The sequence below is a fragment of the Pyrus communis genome, chromosome 11 (assembly GCF_963583255.1).
Source record: "Pyrus communis chromosome 11, drPyrComm1.1, whole genome shotgun sequence".
In the NCBI taxonomy this organism is placed as follows: Eukaryota; Viridiplantae; Streptophyta; class Magnoliopsida; order Rosales; family Rosaceae; genus Pyrus; species Pyrus communis.
The window spans coordinates 19,567,472-19,587,837 of record NC_084813.1 but is presented as its reverse complement, the minus strand read 5'-3'; the positions used below and the strand labels follow the sequence as shown (position 1 = coordinate 19,587,837).

The window sequence follows — 20,366 nt, the reverse complement described above, 5'->3', positions numbered from 1 at the left end:
GATTTGGCACTACTTAGTCTTTTGATTGCTACTTTGACAGATAATGCTATTGATCATGTACTTGGTTGTACAACTGCTCATGCTGCTTGGTCAATTCTTGAGGATCGATATACTACTGTGTCTAAATTGAGGATTAATATGTTGAAAACTGAGTTTTAGACTTTACAAAAAGGAACCGATTCTATTGACAAGTTTCTTTCTCGGCTTAAATCTATCAGAGATCAACTCATTACTACTGGAGAGGCAATATCTGATAATGATTTGATCATTGCAGCTTTGGCTGGTTTACCAAGAGAGTATGCAATAATTAGAATAGCTATCTTGCTAGGGAGACATTTATTTCTCTAAAAGAATTTCGTGCTTAGCTTATTAACACCAAAAGGGATATTGACAATATAAAACACACTCTTTCTCACTCTATAACAGCTTTTTACATGCAAGGTTATTCTTCTACATCTGGAGGGAGTTCAAGTTCTTCATCCCAATCTCATCCTAATGATGGGTTATCTTCAGATACTGTTGGCACAATTTCCCCTGGTTCTCTTCATCCTAATTTCATGAATCCTTAGTTTTCATCTCAGTTTCCATTACCTCTACCAGATCCATCTCAGCAATCATCTTCTTATGGATATGGTTTTGGTTACACTGGTAATGCCTCTTCTACTTATAATTCTAGTCCTAGGCCTTCCAATACTCAGAAAAATAACTTTGGAGGACATCAAGTAGGTGGTTATAGGTATTACAACAAAGGCAGAAAATTGAATTCTAATAACTAACAAGAAGGATGGCAGTCTTGGTCTGGTAACACAGACACTAGATTCAATATGCAACCTGAATGGCAGATATGTCAGAGAAAAGGTCATATAGCTCTCAACTGTTATCACAGGAATCCAAGTTCAAATCAGGTTCATTTGTAGAATGTCAAATCTTTGGAAAACGTGGACACGTTGCATTGGATTGTTATCATCGAGAAAATTTTGCTTATCAGGGAGCACATTCTCCTCCTTCACTATAAGTTCATCAAAAGTTTCCTTATCCATCATATTCTACTTCATTTCTAGGTTCTTCCCAGCCTAGTGCATCTCTTTATGTTATGCAAGCTCAGCATGTGAATTCTTCTTCTCCTAATGTTGTTTGGGTGGTTGACATCAGGGCTTCGCATCACATGACCTTTGATGTTCATAATCTTGCACAAGCTACTCCTTTTGAAGGTTCTGATAGGATTAAAATAGGCAATGGTCAAGGTTTGTCTATAAAGCACATTGGTTTTACTTTACTACACACTCCTTCACATACATTGAAATTGACTAATGTTTTACATGTTCCTCAAATTACTGAGGATTTGTTGTCTGTCAAACAATTATGTGAAGATAATAAGTGATGGTTTATATGTGATGATGTGTGGTTTTATGTGCAGGACAAGGTAAAAAGGAGATCTTTTACAGAGGCAAGAGTAAGCCACATGAGTTGTTTCAGATTCTAGTTGCAAGACCTATAAATTCTTCAGTGCAGATCAGTACAGTTTTAGCATATCTTGGGCAATATATCAAGTCTTCACTGTGGCATCAGAGGTTGGGCCATCCTACCAATGAAGTCTAGTCTTCTGTTTTGAATAAGTCTCAAATTTCTCATGTAATCGGTGATGTACATAAAATGTGTTCTCATTGTATTCAAGGAAAAACGTCTAGGCTTTCATTTCCTACTGAGTCTACTAGGTGTTTGTTACCTTTTGAGAAAATACATTCGGACATATGGGGGCCTTCTTCAATCAAATCCATTGAAGGGTATAAATACTATGTAACCTTTGTGGATGATTGTAGCAAATTCATCTGGATTTTTCCTCGATGCAATAAATCAGATGTTTTTCAAGTATTTGTGCAGTTTTATAATTTTGTAACTGTTCAGTTTGGTGTTGTTATTAAGTGTATTCAATCCAATGGAGGTGGTGAATATCTTAGTTGACAATTTAAGAATTTTTTGGTTTCCAAAGGCATGGTACATCAAATTTCTTGTCCTTATAACCCACAACAAAATGGGTTTGTTGAACGAAGGCATAGGCATATTGTGGAAACAGCAATTACTTTGCTTATTGCAGCAGGGTTGTCTCAGTCCTTTTGGTTTCATGCTTGTGCTCATGCTATGTATTTGATTAATCGGTTACCTACTAGGTCTTTACATATGGATTCTCCTTTTTCTACTTTGTATCACAAGCCACCTCAGTTGCAACATTTAAGAGTTTTTGGGACTGTTATTTTTCCTTATGTCAGACCTTATAACAATAATAAGCTTCAGCCAAAGTCCAGTTTATGCATTTTTTTTGGCTATTCAGTTGGATATAAAGGTTGTATTTGCTATAATATTCAGACTCACAAATTACTGATTTCTAGATATGTTGTGCATGGTGAAACCATTTTTCTAGCGACAATGATGCAGTGTACTCCATCTCAGTTATCTTTAGGGGTTTCTAACTCTCTAGTGTCTTCCCCTATAATGGTTACTATTCCAGTTTCTATGCCTTAAGTATATCAGACAAATACAATATTGGTATCACACAGTGACACAAGAATGCTAGGTGGGTCATCACAGTTAATTTATAATTCTTCAACTCCAACTGTTAGTACTGCTCTTTCAGAATCTGAAACATCTTCTTTAACAATGCATGGTAGTGCTACTCTTCCTACTCTGGGTCAATCATCTTTGTTACCTGTCCATCATCGTACATAACTTCAGGTATTACTTCCTATTTCTTCATCACATATTCTTCCCACCAATGTGTCTTATTATACCTATCTATTTCAAACAAGATTGAAAACTGGTGCCATATCTAGGCAGGATTACTCTGCATATTTGGTTTTTTCTAGAATTAAAGTCATTACAGGTGGACTCGGAATCTTGTTCTTTTGCTGGTTAATCATTTCTAGCCCAAGTCACTGATATTGATGAACCTAAGAACTTCAAGATTGCCTCTTCTGATAGTCATTGGCAGCAGGCCATGCAGGAAGAGTATGATTCTTTACAATCTCAAGGGACTTAGATTTTGGTTCCACCTCCTGTTAATCGATCTGTTGTCGGATGTAAATGGGTTTACAAACTCAAGAAGAATTCTAATGGTAGTATTGTTAGCTATAAAGCAAGATTGGTGGCTCAAGGTTTTACACATGAACATGGCATTGACTATTCTGAGACGTTCAGTCCGGTTGTACGGCATTCCACAGTAAGGCTTATTCTAGCCTTAGCTACAAAACATAAATGGAAACTTAGACAACTATTATTCTAGCCTTATTCTAGCCTTTACAAGAGGGGGTCTATATGCAGCAGCCTAAGGGGTTTGTTAGTTCTAAGAATCCTTCTTATGTTTGCAGACTTGTTAAGTCTTTGTATGGGCTCAAGCAAGCTCCTTGAGCTTGGCATTCCAAATTCACAGGAGTTTTACCATCCTTGGGGTTTGCTTCTTCACAATCTGATACTAGCTTGTTTGTCAAGCATGATGATATTCATGTGGTCATTCTATTGTTATACGTAGATGACATTATAATGACCGGTTCTGATGATACTCAAGTTCAACAAGTCATAGATAGTCTCGTAGAAATTTTTGAATTGAAAGATATGGGTCATTTGACTTATTTCTTAGGGCTGCAAATTCAATACAAACAAAATGGTGATTTGTTTGTTCATCAATCAAAGTACACTAAGGAGCTTCTTAAGAAGGCTGGGATGGAATCTTGTAAACCTTCACTGACACCATCAAAACCACATACTTAATTGCTTGCTTCTGAAGGAATTTCTCTCTCGGACTCAACCTTTTATCGTAGTATAGTGGGTGTTTTGCAGTACCTCACTTTTACGCGACCTGATATAGCACATTCGGTGAGCCTTGTTTGTCAATATATGCAAAATCCAACTGATCTTCATATGCACCTGGTCAAGAGAATTCTGCGATATCTTCAAGGGACTCTACACTGTGGGTTAACATACAAAGCTAATTCTGATGTTAGCTTATCTGCCTATTCTAATTAAGATTGGGCTGCCGACATCAACTCGCACAGGTCCATTACAGGTTATGTAGTTTATTTGGGTTCCGACCCTATTTCTTGGCAATCTAAGAAACATTCCTCTGTTTCTTGGAGTTCCACTGAGGCTGAATATAAAGCCCTTGCTTACTCTGCTGCTGATGTTTGGTGGATTCCAAATATGCTACGAGATCTTTATGTTTATCTTCCCTCTGCTTCTGTTCTTAATTGTGATAACATTTCAGCCTTGGCACTCAGTACTAATCTGGTTTTCCACTCTCGTATCAAACATCTTGATACTGACCTGCATTTCGTTAGGGAAAAAGTACAAAAGGGTGATTGGCTGGTTCAATATGTCTCTACCACAGACCAAATAGCTGATGTTCTTACCAAGGGACTTCATAGTCATGTTTTTGTTCGGCATTGTATCAATCTTAACCTTGGAACCCCAGGTTAAGCTTGAAGGTGGGGAAGGGGGTAATAGCTATAGTTATCAAGAATGCCATGTGGCAATTGTATGTGGTGACATATGTTATTCGTACAAGAGGTAGCTTACAGAGTAAGCTTATCGGTTATTAGTCGTAGTTACTATAAATAGCTAATTGTACGGTTCGAAGAGGGGTTAATGAGAATTAGCAATTCTTTACATAAATCTCTCTCTCTCTCTCTCACTCTTTCTCTCTCTCTCTCTTGTACTGAATTGTTCTTGATCTTTCTGTAAGCTTCTAAATTGATTATGACATGAGGTTCAAACTCTTCTCCTTCTCGTTGTTTAGATGAATTTAATGTAAATTATTTTCTAATTTGTATAGAAAATATTTTCCTATAAAAAATCTTTCTTGACTACTTTTTATTTAATACAATGATACTGATTTCTTAGCTAATAAGTCCATTTGGAGAGTCATTTGAGTTTGCAAAGGCCTTCCAATTGTATGCATTTAATTATTATGATTTTGTCAAAATCGGATTTGATATGTTATACCAAACAACTTGAGGTGGTAAAAGTTAGCTAGAAGCCTAAATATGCCCCAAAAAAGTCTACTATCGCAACCTAAGTTGTTTTGCCCTTGGAAAATAAATAGAGGTGTGGCTTCAGTATTGTTACGTGTGATTCAATGCTTATGTATAATTATCGACTTTTTTACATGCACACGCTCACGCTGAAATGTTTTTTTGATTCTGGATGAAGCCAAGCCGATGATATGGAGAATTCTCTAATCCAATGACCCTACAACAAAGAAGCTTGCTTAATACACTAGCTAACTCTCGTCTTATCTTGCATAAGCAGAAATTAATTTGGCAATCAAATGCGGTGACTTGTATGGTAAAATTAGTTAGGGGCAGCTCGATGGTTGCTTGTACGAAGTTCATAATAAATCACACAAATCTAGCTTCCTAGTGTGATTATCTTAGCTTCACATTTCATTAATTACGAGTGAATCAACTTAAATTCTTATCACATGCATGACGATTTTTCTTTATTTATTGGTGAGTATTAGCAAAAGATTAATAAAATTCTCAAGGATTAATTTTTCAAATCATGCAAGGAGATAGAAAAAGATAAAGTTAGATCGATAGAGCACGAAAGCCTTTTCATTGCCCAACCTGTCACATGTCTGTTATTCATGATTCGTCACGTAGACCCACAAATTGAACACAAAAGAGGACCATACCATGTCCATTGCTGACAGGGAGCCACATCCCACCACGTGGTTGGTGATGGATTTGCCACGTGTCACATATTCAGTGGCACAAGAGTACAGCAAAGGTACTGTGAATCTCTTGTGGGCTCCTTATAAGCGGGCCGCCTCCACCGCCCAACCCTAGCCTAAAAGTCCTTTACAGCTTTTGATAGTCATTGCCAAAACCCTAAAAAAATGATCTGAAGTCTGAACTGAATGAAACGGCACGTAGGACTTCAATCATGGTTGTAAATTGTAATGTATACAACAGCCATCCCAAAGCCATGATCGCCAGCTGCTAGTAGCGTACGAAGTTATCAGTTGAAATATTAAACATGCATGCATGAGGTAGATTTGTTCTTGGAATTGATTGTGCGACTTGGTAATCACACAGTATGTTATAGGTATCGGTGAAATTCTAGTATATGAGCATTGGAGATCACTTTACTTTATTTCCTACAAATAGAAATTCCATTCACTTATGCATTTTGCAGTCTACGAATATAATACAGAAGTTGTACTATATTAATTAATTCGGTTTGTTTTTTCTTAACTGTAACTAGTTTCAAGTTAATGTGATTAGCAAGAGTTTGGTTATTAATTTTAAGAAAATGCTAATCACATTATTCATGTATCCGTGTACAACTATCAACTGTTGATTGTTGTGAATCTTACTGCCATAATTTTCACCTTTTAGTGAAAACAACAGTAAAACTCTTCACCTTGCCTATAAGAAGTCTAGCTTGTTAACGTTAGGGTTTGATACGAAATTGAATGTTAATATGATGAATTGTGGGGAAAAGGTATCGAAATGTTGCAACATGGGTATACATCATCACATGTGTGACTGTCTTCCAATTCAGCCAAGGACACTAGGGAAAGTGGGTAAGAAAACAATTAGTTGGGTGTCGCATATGGTGATGGAACATATTTGTATATGATGGTCCGCATCAGAATTTTATTAATTTCTGAAGGAAATTGTGGCTATTGGTTATTAGGGTCCCATAATCTAAGGCCGGCCTAAGCTTGATGTTTCACAATTGGTCTACTGTTAAATGTTTGGTTATATCAAACATTTTAAAATTTTGGAGGAGACTAAAGAAGCATAATGATGAACAGAATAGCTATAAATCCAAACAAAGATGTAAATGCCTCGTATTAACTACAACGTTTTAGCATGGTTTCCGAAAGAAAAAAAAGGTCCAATTTTCCTACAACAATTGAACTGAAATAGGAGGCAAACTCCCATATATTATGAAGACGTAATACAAAATTTTAGTGTGCTCACCCTTTAATATAGATATCGTTTGTTAAAAAAAAAATATACACAGACCATTCATATTAAAAAAACACATAAATTACTAAAGCTACGTGACAGTATTAGTGTGGCACCAGAAGATTTCTCCATAAGGTGATGGAATAGTAACATGCGCGGTAGCTTTTCTCAAGAGGCCAAACAAAAGGTAGGTAAGTAATCAAGATTTGAAAGATGCGTCTGAGTGGATATGATGGTAATATAACCCTGCAAACCCGACTGCACAAAGCACAGGATCACACACAACCAAACGAAGAATGATGGCTTGGATTGAAAAGAAAATAAAAAAATGACCTCCATTATTGACATTCGCTGCCATCCTAATATTATTATAACAGCTAATTATAGAGGTTATTTAACCCAAAAATCGATCCAATACCTTTTTTGTGGCATTATTACCAAACATGTCAATCTCTTGAATTTTGAGAGATATGAGGCGTCAAATCCCAGATTCCTCAGGTTCTCTCACCCCCACCGCCCCACTGAGGTCCTCTCGTGCATCAACCATGAGGCAGTGAGGTCTATGGACTCCTCTATATAAACCATACCATTGATCATTTTTCTTCATTGCAACCATTAGTTTTAATTTGTTCTTGGCTTTCTCAGTCTTCTAGGTTTGCCTTTCTATTGATCCTCTTATTTGTTCAATTTGATCACTTTTCGATTCCCATTATGGCCACTGTTCAGGTATTCACTCAACTTCAGTTCTAGATTGGCTTATTTTACTTTAATTTGTGAGAAGTGAATTCGCACATTCATTCTGTCTCTCAATATATTCTTATTTATTTTTGTTCTTCATCAAAGAAGAATTAAGGAATTAAAATAAAAAGAGTTATGCAAGAAATTATTTCCTCAATTTGGTGAAGATCATTTCAAACTCTCTTGGAAATTTAACTAATTGACCCTTTAGTTAAGTATAAAATATTAAGTAAGAGTTTTATAAGTACGTATATATGATCATGCAGGTTGTATCAGCACAGACAGCCCTTCCTTTAGAGGACACAACTCATCACGAGGAATCAGTCAAGGCTCAAGAGATTGTTATCACACCTACTACTGAAGAACCAGCAGCTGAAGTTGCGGAGGAGCCAAAGGAAGCTGCAGAGACTGTTGTGGCATCTGAGGAAGAAGTACCTAAGGCTGAGGTCGAGGAAACCGTAGTTGAAGCTGAGGCAAAGGATGTGAAGGTACAGGAGTCCAAGGAAGTTGCAGCAGTCGAAAAAGAAGAAGAACCAAGTGTGGATAAGACTACAACTGAAGAGGAAACTACTACACCTAAAAAGGTAGCACCTGAGCCAGAGCCAAAACCAGTGCTTGAGGAGGAGGCCAAGGACAAGGAGGATACTGCTGATGACTTTGCTGAGATTCTTCCGGTGGTACCAGTTACACCAGAGGCAGAATCAGCAGTTGAGGCCCCTAAAGAGGAGGTAGCAGGTGAGGAGGTAGCAGGTAAGGAGGAAGAGAAGGCAGCTGAGGTTGAGGAGAAAGTTGGCACTGAAGCTCCAGGGGTGAAGGCTGAGTGATTTGGGGTTTGCATGAATGTGAAGGGATCATATGTCTTTAATTTAGTGGTTTAAGAAATTAAATAATGAGTAACTAAGAAAATGATCAGGTGTGTGTGGAACCTAGTTAATGCTAGCTTTCCATATACATATGGTAGACATGATGAATTGTATCGTGGTGCATGTACTTACGTTTGAACATTTGAATAATAAGATCGATCATTGTAGTACTATATATATAGCTACTACTTCCATGAAAATTGAGTCAAGTTCATTTTTCAGTACTCGATCAAGCTTTTCTTTCTGGTTGGTAGTTTCTTTTTCCTTATTTACAACAAAGGTGCATCATGGAGAGTAGCACATGATGGTCGGAAGAAATAAACTCAATTGTTGAATATTTAGGGATTTGAGGTGTACCCATGGATTCATTGGAAAGGTTAATATGAATGCCACCATTGATAATTTGTGTGAAATGCATTTTCATTTCTCAAGTAGCCATATTAACAATTGTTACGCAACACGGCTCTGTAATTTAATCCACAATTAAGAGCTTATACTGAAGTAGTGATATGTATGCTACCGATGATAATTTGTAAATTGCAATTTGCTGTCTCAAATAGTCACCTAATAGATGATATATATGTGGACAATTTCTATAATTTGATTGTTCAAGTTATTCAGGCTGATGTCAATAGTTATCGGTAGCTACTAATTAAGTATAATTGTGTTAATAACTATGCTGTTTGAAAAGCTCTTTCGACCTAGGAATACCATCGACTAGTACACCAATGATTCAATACCATTAGCTGTATAAAACCTCCCAAACACAAACCATATAAAAAGCTTGATGGGCCTTGAGAAGAAAAATGATATGAAAAGCGTGAAGAAATCTCTTAACTTTATCTTGTGCATGGAATTTTCACCCAACATTTGTCTTTTATGATCTTTGGGCTGGAATTGAGTCAATTGACAATTGATTTCCACCAAGGCTAACCTAGTGGACAGAAATGAACCAAAATTGCCAATTATTCCCTTTTATAATTATAAAGATAATGTTTAATAATTTTCAAATATAGTTTTTGTTCATCTGCAGTGATTCAATTTTTGTCATTTTGGCAAACCAAATGGGCTCACAGCTCATTCAACCAACAGTGACCAAAGGAAGGGATGAAGTTTATGTTGCAGCAGTGCCTCTAAGAGCAACAAAAGGAGATGCCCAGCTGCTTACATCTGCTGCTTATTCTCTCAATCTCTGGAATTTGCTGCATTTCATGGTTATTATCAAACCCTCTTCACCACCACCTGATTGTCAGGTTCTCCTCCCTCTATTTCTCTGGATAAGGTTATTAATAATTGGCACCTTAATATTCTTCTTGATTTTCTTCGCCAAAATTTAACTCTCATGCAATTTAATTACCAAACTGATGCTTGATTGCAGAGTGTTTAAAATAGGTTAACTGAGATTAAATACTAAAATGCTAGTTTTTTTCCCTTTTTTTTTTTATATATTTATAAATGATAGCGTTAGTTGGTTAAATAGTTAATTAGTTATTAGGATAAAAGGAATTAGTGAGGATTGAACCTGCACCATATTGCATAGGCATGCTACAGTTTCTTCGTTTTGAATACTGATTTTTTTTCCTATTTAGATTTAATACTAGTTGAGAACTTGAGAAGTCTAGCTCAAGTGTCCTAATTAGTACTTAATCTGAACAGGTTTTTTTTGGGAAAATGTCTATTAACATGGACCTGGTTTCCATATTTTGTTACCTATTCAATACAAAAGTTTCAAAATTTGAACTCTATTGTCTTTGAGTCTCTTTTTCTTCAGGCCATGGTTTTCGATTTTCAACCTAAAGATCCTGAAAACATATATGTAGCCCTTGCAGTTCTATCTGGGAAAGCAATATCCGGTGAGCCTATCTACGTACATCATCTACTACATCTTTGATGTTGCTCAAGAAAGCATAGTTCATCGCTAATTGACATGCATTAGTAAGTTATTGAAAACATGATGCAAGCATCAATGTTCAAATAATACCTAAAATTAAAACTGGCCGATGCACCTCAAACTGGGGATTGTTCTTGTTCGTCCTCTTTGATGTTATGATATAACGTCTTGAAACACTATTTCTTCGAATCCTTGATCCTGATTTTCAGTCTCATACGTGGAACTGGTCCTTGAAATTTGTTTTTAACATACTACTACACCCGCGTTATTTGTTTTCGCCCTTGCAGTTCGCCCCGTTCTGAGTTTTTTTTTATTTCTTGCTATTTTAGACTAGCCTGTATTTTTCTTTTGGGAGTTGTTCTTACGAGGAAGTTGTCGAAACTGCCGAGAAGCAAATGCCGGTACGTTGGTTCTCCCAAAGGATCAGGTGCCATTGATATGGCACTTGAATTCAACAAAGTATGGGAAACTAATCTTAGAGTTGGCCATCATGATATGGTAATAATTTTACATCTCTGCATTGAAATAGCTTAATTATTTTGCTAAATCCGCATAAACTAGAGTTAATTGTTAATCCATAATTAAGCATTTTTGTTTGCTATGTTGTGCTGAGATTCACTTAGGTATAATTAATTATTTTATTAATTAGGATGTGTTTAGGAGATTGATATATTTATTTACTTTGAACTATTTTAAAGGCTTGGTCGAGTACCTGATCGATGAAGAACATATATTGGAGCGTTTGGAAGGAAAACAGAAACATTGAATGGGTGGTGTGCGGATTAGGGTAACTAATCTCTCCCCTATATTGTCATTTGGATTGAGTGTTTGAGCAAATATTTCTTTTTCTTCTTTTAATGTAAATATTTAAGACTTTTAATATAAATGTTTCTTTAACATTAATTTTTATCACACCCCTACTATGAGATATGCGCAAATTTACTAAGTGCAAAAAGAACGTAATATTACAATTATACAAAGCAAACTAGAATTCATACATAATACACATAAGATATGCAGCGGAAACAAAAATTACAAAGTAGCCAAATTGGTTTTGATTCGGATTATGGACAATTGTAAACAGTTATAATGAGAATCAATTTTATTTTCATTCTAATTCCTGACAGTTAATAAACAGTTTAATGGGAATGCTTGAATCCGTTTCCTGCTTACCCCAATTCCTCCTTATCTCGATTCTTGCTTATCTCAATTCTTGCTTACCTCAATTCTTAGTTACTAAACATGCCTATAAACAAACGAATGTATAAGATAAACTAGCGGTGCATAAATCGTTTGGGCAGAAGCCGCAGAACACAATAATTTGAGCCCAAAATCACTTTTGTGATACCTCAGCAGTCAAATCAATTGGGACTAACCCAAACACCCCAAGATACAGGTAAGCCCAAAAAGTGACAAAAATATCCAATTAAGCATTTTTATGACTTTTTCCCAAACCAATTGACGTTACCATCACAATCTAACAAAATATTCAGGGACATGTTTGGAAATGTCTTTAAAATAACTAGTAGCACTTTCAAATCACAAATTGTGCCCTAAAGTTCCAGCTAACCTTAACGTTCTGATTGCAAGTAGGTTTTTTTTAACATCGTAGTTGCATGTAAGTTTGTAGGGTAAAGATATGGTTGATGAGAATCATAGAATCACCAATCATTGAAGGGCTACAACACAAGTTATAACCAACCCAAATCCTTGGTGGGGTGGGTGCAACAACAGCTCACCAGCTCCAGCTGAGACATTTGCCACCATATTTTTTGGGTGAATTCATTACTTTTATCAAATTAAACAAGCATTTTCTTAGTTCTCAAAACCTTTCTGGAAAAAATAAAAAAATCGAATGCAAATGCAAATGCTTTGAACAAATGTATGGAAATTAATACCTGATTAGAATATTAATTCTGATTCAAGTTTACAGAATAGTTCTAGAGAGTAAATACAAATATAATGATGAATACAAGGATTAACAAAAACTTCAAAAGAAAATCAACAATTAACAAAATAAAACCCTAAAATTAATCTCCTATACCAACTTGAAACAAAACCCAATAACCCAAATTCTATCTTCCACCCAAATGAATAACACGGCAGCCTCCTCAAATCAAAGAACACAGTCAGCCGCAACGCCGAGCCAAAGAATTTGTATACCGCCAAATGCGAAACCCAAAACAAATCAATCTGAATTGTGCAGCAAGTAATGAATTTGACATATCTTCCACAATGTATTAATTCAAATGCTGTGCTAAAGTTGGCAATCTTCAGAAGCTCAGCCAATGCAAGCTTCCGAAAAACCAACCAAAGCGATGAATCGAATCGGACCCAGAAGCCGAAAACTCTCAGAACAGGCCGAACAAGACGGAGAAGCCGAGGACGATGAGCCAAACAATGTGAACCAAAAGCAAAGCTTGAGCAGAGTGGGGGGCGGAGCCGCCGCTACCCACCTCACAAAACCCTATTTTCGCCACCTTGACCCCAGCGCATTGGGCATCTTGGCAGCCACACCAGTAGGTCACGCCATCGACGCCGCAGACCGGGTCAGGGCGGAAGCAATTGACCGGGCACAAGGAGGCTGACCGGGTCGATCGGCCACAGGGATCGGATGGCTCGGATTCAGAGGGCAATCTGATGAGGGTGGATTCGGATACGGACTCTGGTTCTGATCGGACGGCTGGGAAGGAGCAGAGGACGATGAAGAAGGCGAAAAGAACAAGGGAAGAAATTGAAAATAGGGATTTGGGGAATTGGGTATCCATAATGTGGAGGTAAAGATTTGATCTTTGAGAAAAGAAAAGCAAAACACTAGAATTCCAGCCTTCCCTGAAGCTCTGAACCTTCCCCCAAATTCAAAGAAAGCTTCATCCTTTTTTACCCAAATTCAAGAAATCCTCCATCTTTTTTCCCAAATCGAAGCTTGTTATTTTGGGGGTTCTCTCGAATTCGACTTCACGTTTGGAATCGAATGTAAAATCGCTTTAAATTTTTTTTTTGGGGGTCGAATGGAATTGGAGAAAAAATTGGGAGATATTGAGGAAGCCCTAATTTTGAGGTTGAAGATAGAAAGAAGGGGAAGGAAACGAGACACCTGGTTGACGCGGTAATTATTCCCTACAAGGATCAGAAATGTGGTCTGGAATTCGGACAGTGAACGTTGGAATATAGCCTAGCTGGCAAGCTGCCAGCCCTTGATCTTCCCAGCCGTTAATTTGTTCTTGTTTACCTACTTTGTTCTTTGTGTGCTTTATAGTCTCTTGATTTAGTTAAAAACAAAATTTTCAATTTTTTTTATTAATTAAAACAAGTATGCTTAATTGATAAGAACTAGGTTTCATGATTGCTTGGTGTTTTGGCATGTTAATTACCCTTTTGATGATGAGACCAAAGAAATCGAAATTGGAAGATAATGTCATATGTGTTTAAAACAAAGAAGTGTTATTGACACTTTAAAAATCTCATTCTACATTCCTCACAAGTGTATTTTTCTTTCCAAATATAAAAAATTTGGAGTGTATAATGACATTTTTGGAGTACCAATAACAATTCACCTCAAAAAATTAGACAATAATTTATTACATAGCAAACTATATATTTGAATAATTTTTCTTTTGAATTTTTTAGGGTCTATTTGGTATTCTACTTGAATCCAACTTTTCAAACTCAAAAATAATTTTCAAGTTTTAAGCCAAGTTTGGTAGGACTTCCCTCCCTCCTCCCCTCTCACTCCAAATCTATCTCTCTCTCTCTTTTCTTCTTTCTCTCTCCACTTTTTTTTTTTTTTTTCATTTTTTTCGTCTCTCCTCTAATCCACTCTCTTAATTCTCTCGGTTCTTTCTCTCACTCATTTTCCTTTCTATCTCGTCCGATCATCTCTCTTCTTTCTTTTTCCTTCAACCATCTCTTTCCTCTCTCCTCTTCCTCCCTCTCCTGCGACCCCCTCTTTTTAAATTTCTTTGTCTAGTTTAAGTCGTAAGATATAAAATTTTTAAATTACAAACCAATCAAGTTTTAGAGTCTTAAAGAAAATTGTTTTCAAGAAATGTTTTAAAAAATGATAAAAAATTTCAAACAGGATACTAAACAGACCCTTACCTTTTTATGTAAGGATTTGTTTCCAATTTAATCCTTATCCTAATCGATATTGGATATTCTACCTTCTTTTCTTTGCTGAGTTGGATTTTCTAAGTAGTCCACGATTCTATTTGGATTTTTTTTTTTCAAAGATTGTAATCAAATACATGACTATCAGCCCATAACAGTCACAACATCACGTAATATTACTAGTTTATATGTTTCATTGTGAATAGTCTCATATATGTGGTGTAACTTTATTGTGGTACGATCGTTTGTCTAAAAATGGGTAAGAAAGGCCAAAAATAGTTTTAACTTGATTATCCTAATTAGACTTGGTTTTAGGAGCTCACTTTTGATTATAAGACCCACTCTAGCCATACCTAGCACAAAATTGAGAAAATAAAAATGAAAGGAAACCCTGGTACTGGATCACACTGTTTTGGGGGAAGTTATACATAATTTGTAGCCCAAAACAATCATAAGGTTTATATAACTTGCATTTTAATTTGCATAACTTGGTCAAATGTTCAAATTAGGTAATTTCTAATTTCCCTATTAGGATTGGGAAAAGAAATCCCCCCTCAATTTGTATATATAGCACAGTATACCTTGAACACATGCATAATTTAATCAGTTCAAGAAAGGATGAATAATTGCAGCCTCAGTACCCCCTACCATAATAACCCTAAACCTCTTGTTAACACTAGTACTAATCGTTTTAGTGAGTTCAAGGCTGATGAGATTGAGGTCTCTGAAATCCTGCTTCATATGACCAAACTCATCTCTGAATCCAATCAGCAGATGGTGCGGGGCCATGATCATCATCAGACGGCTAAGGTTGGTGTCATAAAGCTTCATCGAGTAGATTTCGACAATGTACCAGATCTGAACCTGCCTGCTTCTCTAGAGGAGGATTAATCAGCTGCCGTTGATCACTACTCAGAATCAGCCTTAAACTGTTGTTATCGTGCTATGTTAATGTAGGGTTTTGAGTAGATGATTGTCCAATGTCCTTTATGTATGATAAGGATTAACGGATGAATAAAATGTTAATTATGTTGTTTAATGTGTCTACTCTCTCCTTTTGATCATCTTTTCCACTTGCGTATGTGAATGTTTTATGAGTATTCCAGCCTATATATCCATCACAACCCTGATTCAAATTGATTTAAACATCCCAATATGTGTAACCTGATTAGAAGAAATTTGGATATTGCAACAAAATAAAATACAAAAAGTTTGTAATGTTCGACTCTTGTTTAATTACACGATGCACATGATTTGAATCGTTACTTTTTGGATCTAACTTTAAAGGTTAAATATGCAAGATTTCCTCTAAGTTGGGTTTAGTATGGACTAGGTGATGCAATCCTGCTCACTTTACATGATTATCGTGATGGTTAAACTAGTTCTTTTATCGAAACATTGTGTTCATCTATTAATTTAATCACATTTAGATTGCGTAATTTCTTGAAGGATAAATGATCGTCATTCAAGGAGAGCCTAAACAATAAGTTCAAGTCATGGAACCAGATTTTGAGGTAGACCAAAATGAGTAGTTTGTTCCGTATTAGGAATTAATCTAACTACAATAACAAACTAATCCATATATAATTAGATATTACAATTAAGTTTGTGCGAAGCTGGTTCTATTGAGATTCAGTGTACTATAGTGTCAAATAACTACGTTAATTATGTATGGTTATGAATTTTCTCTCTAAATTGCATGTCCAACGAATTTGTTAAAGACAAACGAATTGACCGAATACCATATGGATTATAATTGCTAACAAATTCAAACAAACAAGGAATGATCTTTAAGTAGCTTTAAGAGAATCAACATAATCTTATCTTACAGGAACATAAAAGAACAGCCGAGAAATTGAAAGACAATTCAAGGGGTTGGTATTTCTTTTTCTTTCTTGATAGTTTGAAATTTTGAATTTGCAAATGCTATATTATGTATATACAAGTAATATACGGTATATATAGTAAGCCAACTAATCAAATCTGCAGCTTGACCCATTTGGAGAAATTTTTTCAGTATACCGAGTACATGGCCCCATACACTAAATGTCAAACTATTTATATTGTGACACTTGATGTACCAGATATTATTCTCGACACTAAAATCCGACCCATTGACTGGCCATTAGCTAGATGGGTTGCCCACTAATATATCAAATTAATGACATACATATTGCATAAGAATTCGTATTACAAGAGTTTGGTGCTAAAATATTTTTACGCTACATTTGAGGTCATGTATTCACTTCCTCTTCTCTCCCAATATAAAAGACACCGTAGCGATCAAAACACATTTACGCACATTTTGACATAATAAGAAAAATTAATTGTCAATAATCATGGACATTTTTTAAAACATACGATATTCTTTACACTAAGCGGTGAGGGAGTGCTAACACTCACAATGGGCTAGCCATAATAACTTGGTTCAAATACTAGCCTAATCGAACCTAAAACCCCTCACTCACAAGTGAAGAGAAATATCACTAGACTGTAATACTGTAACAACCACCGACATTAGTTGCAAAGGATAAAGCTAGCTAACATTATTTTATAAAAACATAGACAATATGATGAGTGACTAATTGACACATTTATGTCTTTTGTAGATAACTTTCCTAAAAAATGAGGAAGATTAATATGGCCAATAAAGTGGTGTTTTGGGGTTAAATAATCACTACCACTATCACTAATCTCATAAACATAGACATAGTTGCTGAATGTGCATATACTGGCGACCTAAATAGTGAACAAAATAACAAATTTTTTTTTTGTTGAATAAAAACAAACTTTTTTATTATCCATGATCGAAAGATTTGTTTCCTAAGTTTGACCACCAAAGTGGAACTATGAGTACGTATAGACTTCATCTAGACCTACTTAGCGCGTTTACCAAAACTTTGAAAAGAGTTTTAGTGAGAGATAGCTATCTATTTCCAGACCATGAAAGAATTAGTGGGCAGGCGGCGGACCATATATTTATCTAATGGCAATTTACATGAACTGGATGAACACTGACATTAATCGAACTTTTGACCCTTCGAATTAGTCCCTGATCAGTTCCATTAGGAGCTGGCATTTTTAATTATAACTTTAACATAATTGGAGATCAATATATGATTCCGCACTAGAGATTCGAGTGTGTTCCTAAAAAGTTAAATAATATACAGAAGAAGATATATATATATATATATATATATATATATATATATATATATATATATATATATATATATATAATACACACACACAATTGGAAATTCATGTAACCAAAACATAGACAATTAGAAATTAATTGAAAAAGGACCTAAAGTCGTTTCCCTTTCTGGTTAAGTCAATATCAAGGACTGATAATTTTTCTAACAAGGTTTTTTTACTTTTTAATAATTGTTATTAGTTTGTAACTATAGGATTTGTCAAAGAAATGAAACTAATTGAAGTATGCAGGTTCATGAACTTCTATCACTACGGACCTAATTAATCACTTTTCCAGTCAAGCACTAACTTGTTGATTAAGTTTCTTTTCCAGAAGCGACTAGCTAAAAAGATAAAAAAAGAGAATATGGAACAAAGCATCATGGTTTTGTTTCTTTCATGAACGTAAAGCCCTGATAACTTTGGGATGTGTGTGTGTGTGTCTATATATATATAATACACACACGATTGGAAATTCATGTAACCAAAACATAGACAATTAGAAATTAATTGAAAAAGGACCTCAAGTCGTTTCCCTTTCTGTTTAAGTCAATATCAAGTGGACTGATAATTTTTCTAACAAGGTTTTTTTACTTTTTAATAATTGTAATTAGTTGGCAACTATAGGATTTGTCAAAGAAACGAATTCTAATTGAAGTATGCCGGTTCATGAACTTCTATCACTATGGACCTAATTAATCACTTTTCCAGTCAAGCACTAACTTGTTGATTATGTCTCTTTTCCAGAAAGAAGCGCTAAAAAGATAAAAAAGAGAATATGTGAACAAACCAGCATGGTTTCGTTTCTTTCATGAACGTAAAGCACTGATAACTTTGGGATGTATAAAAATAACATAAAACAAAAATAAACTGTGGGCAGTAGCTAGCTAAAAGACAAGTAAATGGCAGCCATGTCCAACATCACAACGATATAAACTATGCATTAGAGTATCACTAATTAACAGAGGTTGTTTCACTATTTTATTGGAAAAACGCATAAAAATACAATTTCAATAACCTCACTAAAGGGCTCGCTATTTTAGTTTAGTGAACAATCGCTCGTTAGATTTAGCACGGAAGAGCGAGAAAATAGTGAGTCCACAAACCTTTAAATATTGTACTTGTGTTTCTCCCTTAATCTCTCTGCTCGTCCCCTTCGGTAGTCCGATTAGATGGTGGAGCGATGAGAGCTAATGACAAGTAAAACCAGATGAAGAATCATCAAGCTAGATCCACTGACTCGAGCATTGTACTTGAAGCCGCTATTCGAAAATTCCTCGCCTAGTGCCGCCTAGGCACTATGTGACTGGCCACCGCCCCAATTAGTCCCTAAGCATTTGAAAATTAAGAAAGGGCGCCTAGACTTGCTTAAGCGTCCACCTAGCCCTCCTTCATGTTTGCCGAATTCCCCTTAATGGTTGAATTCTATAAGTTTTTTGTTGTTTAAGTTTTGAACAATTTCCCATGTCTTGGATAATTTATTTGGTGAGCAACAATACATGACAAGAATATAAGCAAAAAAAAAAAAAGAAAGTAAAGATCCAAATAAAAAGGTTGCTAGCATTTCTCTTGTAAGTAATTATTTAGCAACAATACCAATTTATAGCTAGGTTACTAAGCATGTTGAGTACACCTGTAAACTATCTCCAACAGGTAGGAATTGACTATCAAAGTTAAATTTGCTATGCCAAATAGGGAAAACACATTAGCAGCGGAGTTAGAACCCAATTAGCAAATTGAAGAATTAGCTACTGACCTTGTACTTCTTCAAGTTAACAAATTGGGTCTTGCAATATATTATTCAAAAGTATTGTTTGGTAAAAAGTTTGAAAATGAAATTTGAGCTCCACAAAATAAGTTAAAGTTAAGATATTAATATTTTATAGTGAAAGTTAAAATTTGAAAAGTTAGTTAAAGAGTAGGTTGGTGTGACAAATTTTTAAACTAGCATAAAAATGTCCAATATATGGGTTAGTAAATGATACTTTTAAAGAAAAATTTTGCTAACTCCTACAAAAATGCTCTAAAAGACTGAGTTATATTGTTATTGTGATAGCCATGATATTAGACTTGTCACACAAAAAATTATAGTATTTGATTCTCTCCTACATAGTCCAAACCTGGGACCCGATTGATAGCTAGTAGACTTCCTTAGTTATGCATCATCCGTCGTGATACATGGGTGTTATATATGTATCCAAGAGAGAATATATATTTGAAGTTCAGTAGTTATCAAATGGTTGAAATTCTCTCATCATAAAATGATTGGTACCGCACCATGATCTGATTTTTGATACGATCTGTAACTCCTTTTTGTGTCTCAACTCTCAAGCTTCATATGCACACATGTGGGACCTCCTCAGCCCTCAGTTTTGTACCAAATGAACTGTAAAGGGAGTGTCAAAAATAAAAAATTCTCTCCTTTTGTATATGCTAAAAATATGTGTACAAAATCAGCACAACAGGAGGGGCTTTAATTTGTAATAATGTTATATAATTAGGCAGCTTTGTGGAAATGTTGGCCTTGATATTACATAACCCCACAAAAATAGGTAAATAAATATGTGTGAATGTGAAGTTCCTTATAAAAAGGCACACTCA

The 20,366-nt window shown here is 35.5% G+C and overlaps 3 protein-coding genes across 4 annotated transcripts; 2 read left to right on the top strand and 1 right to left on the bottom strand.

Moving 5' to 3' along the window:
- Positions 1 to 7,452: 7,452 nt before the first annotated feature.
- Positions 7,453 to 8,742, top strand: LOC137749169 (major latex allergen Hev b 5-like). The gene is made up of 2 exons (XM_068489282.1): positions 7,453 to 7,694; positions 7,973 to 8,742. Exons 1-2 carry the CDS (start codon positions 7,680 to 7,682, stop codon positions 8,528 to 8,530), a joined length of 573 nt encoding a protein of 190 aa, XP_068345383.1. The 5' UTR covers positions 7,453 to 7,679; the 3' UTR covers positions 8,531 to 8,742.
- A 782-nt stretch (positions 8,743 to 9,524) lies between these two features.
- LOC137749172 (uncharacterized) lies at positions 9,525 to 11,518 on the top strand. Of its 2 annotated transcripts, none has more exons than XM_068489286.1 (3): positions 9,525 to 9,783; positions 10,341 to 10,422; positions 11,159 to 11,518. In XM_068489286.1, exons 1-3 carry the CDS (start codon positions 9,634 to 9,636, stop codon positions 11,224 to 11,226), a joined length of 300 nt encoding a protein of 99 aa, XP_068345387.1. In that variant the 5' UTR covers positions 9,525 to 9,633; the 3' UTR covers positions 11,227 to 11,518. The 2 variants fall into 2 exon arrangements, with proteins under 2 accessions (XP_068345387.1, XP_068345386.1); XM_068489285.1 differs by having other exon boundaries at positions 9,525 to 9,822.
- Positions 11,519 to 12,334: 816 nt separating this feature from the next.
- Positions 12,335 to 13,703, bottom strand: LOC137749171 (uncharacterized). The gene has a single exon (XM_068489284.1). It carries the CDS (start codon positions 13,226 to 13,228, stop codon positions 12,812 to 12,814), a length of 417 nt encoding a protein of 138 aa, XP_068345385.1. The 5' UTR covers positions 13,229 to 13,703; the 3' UTR covers positions 12,335 to 12,811.
- Between the last annotated feature and the right edge of the window lie 6,663 nt (positions 13,704 to 20,366).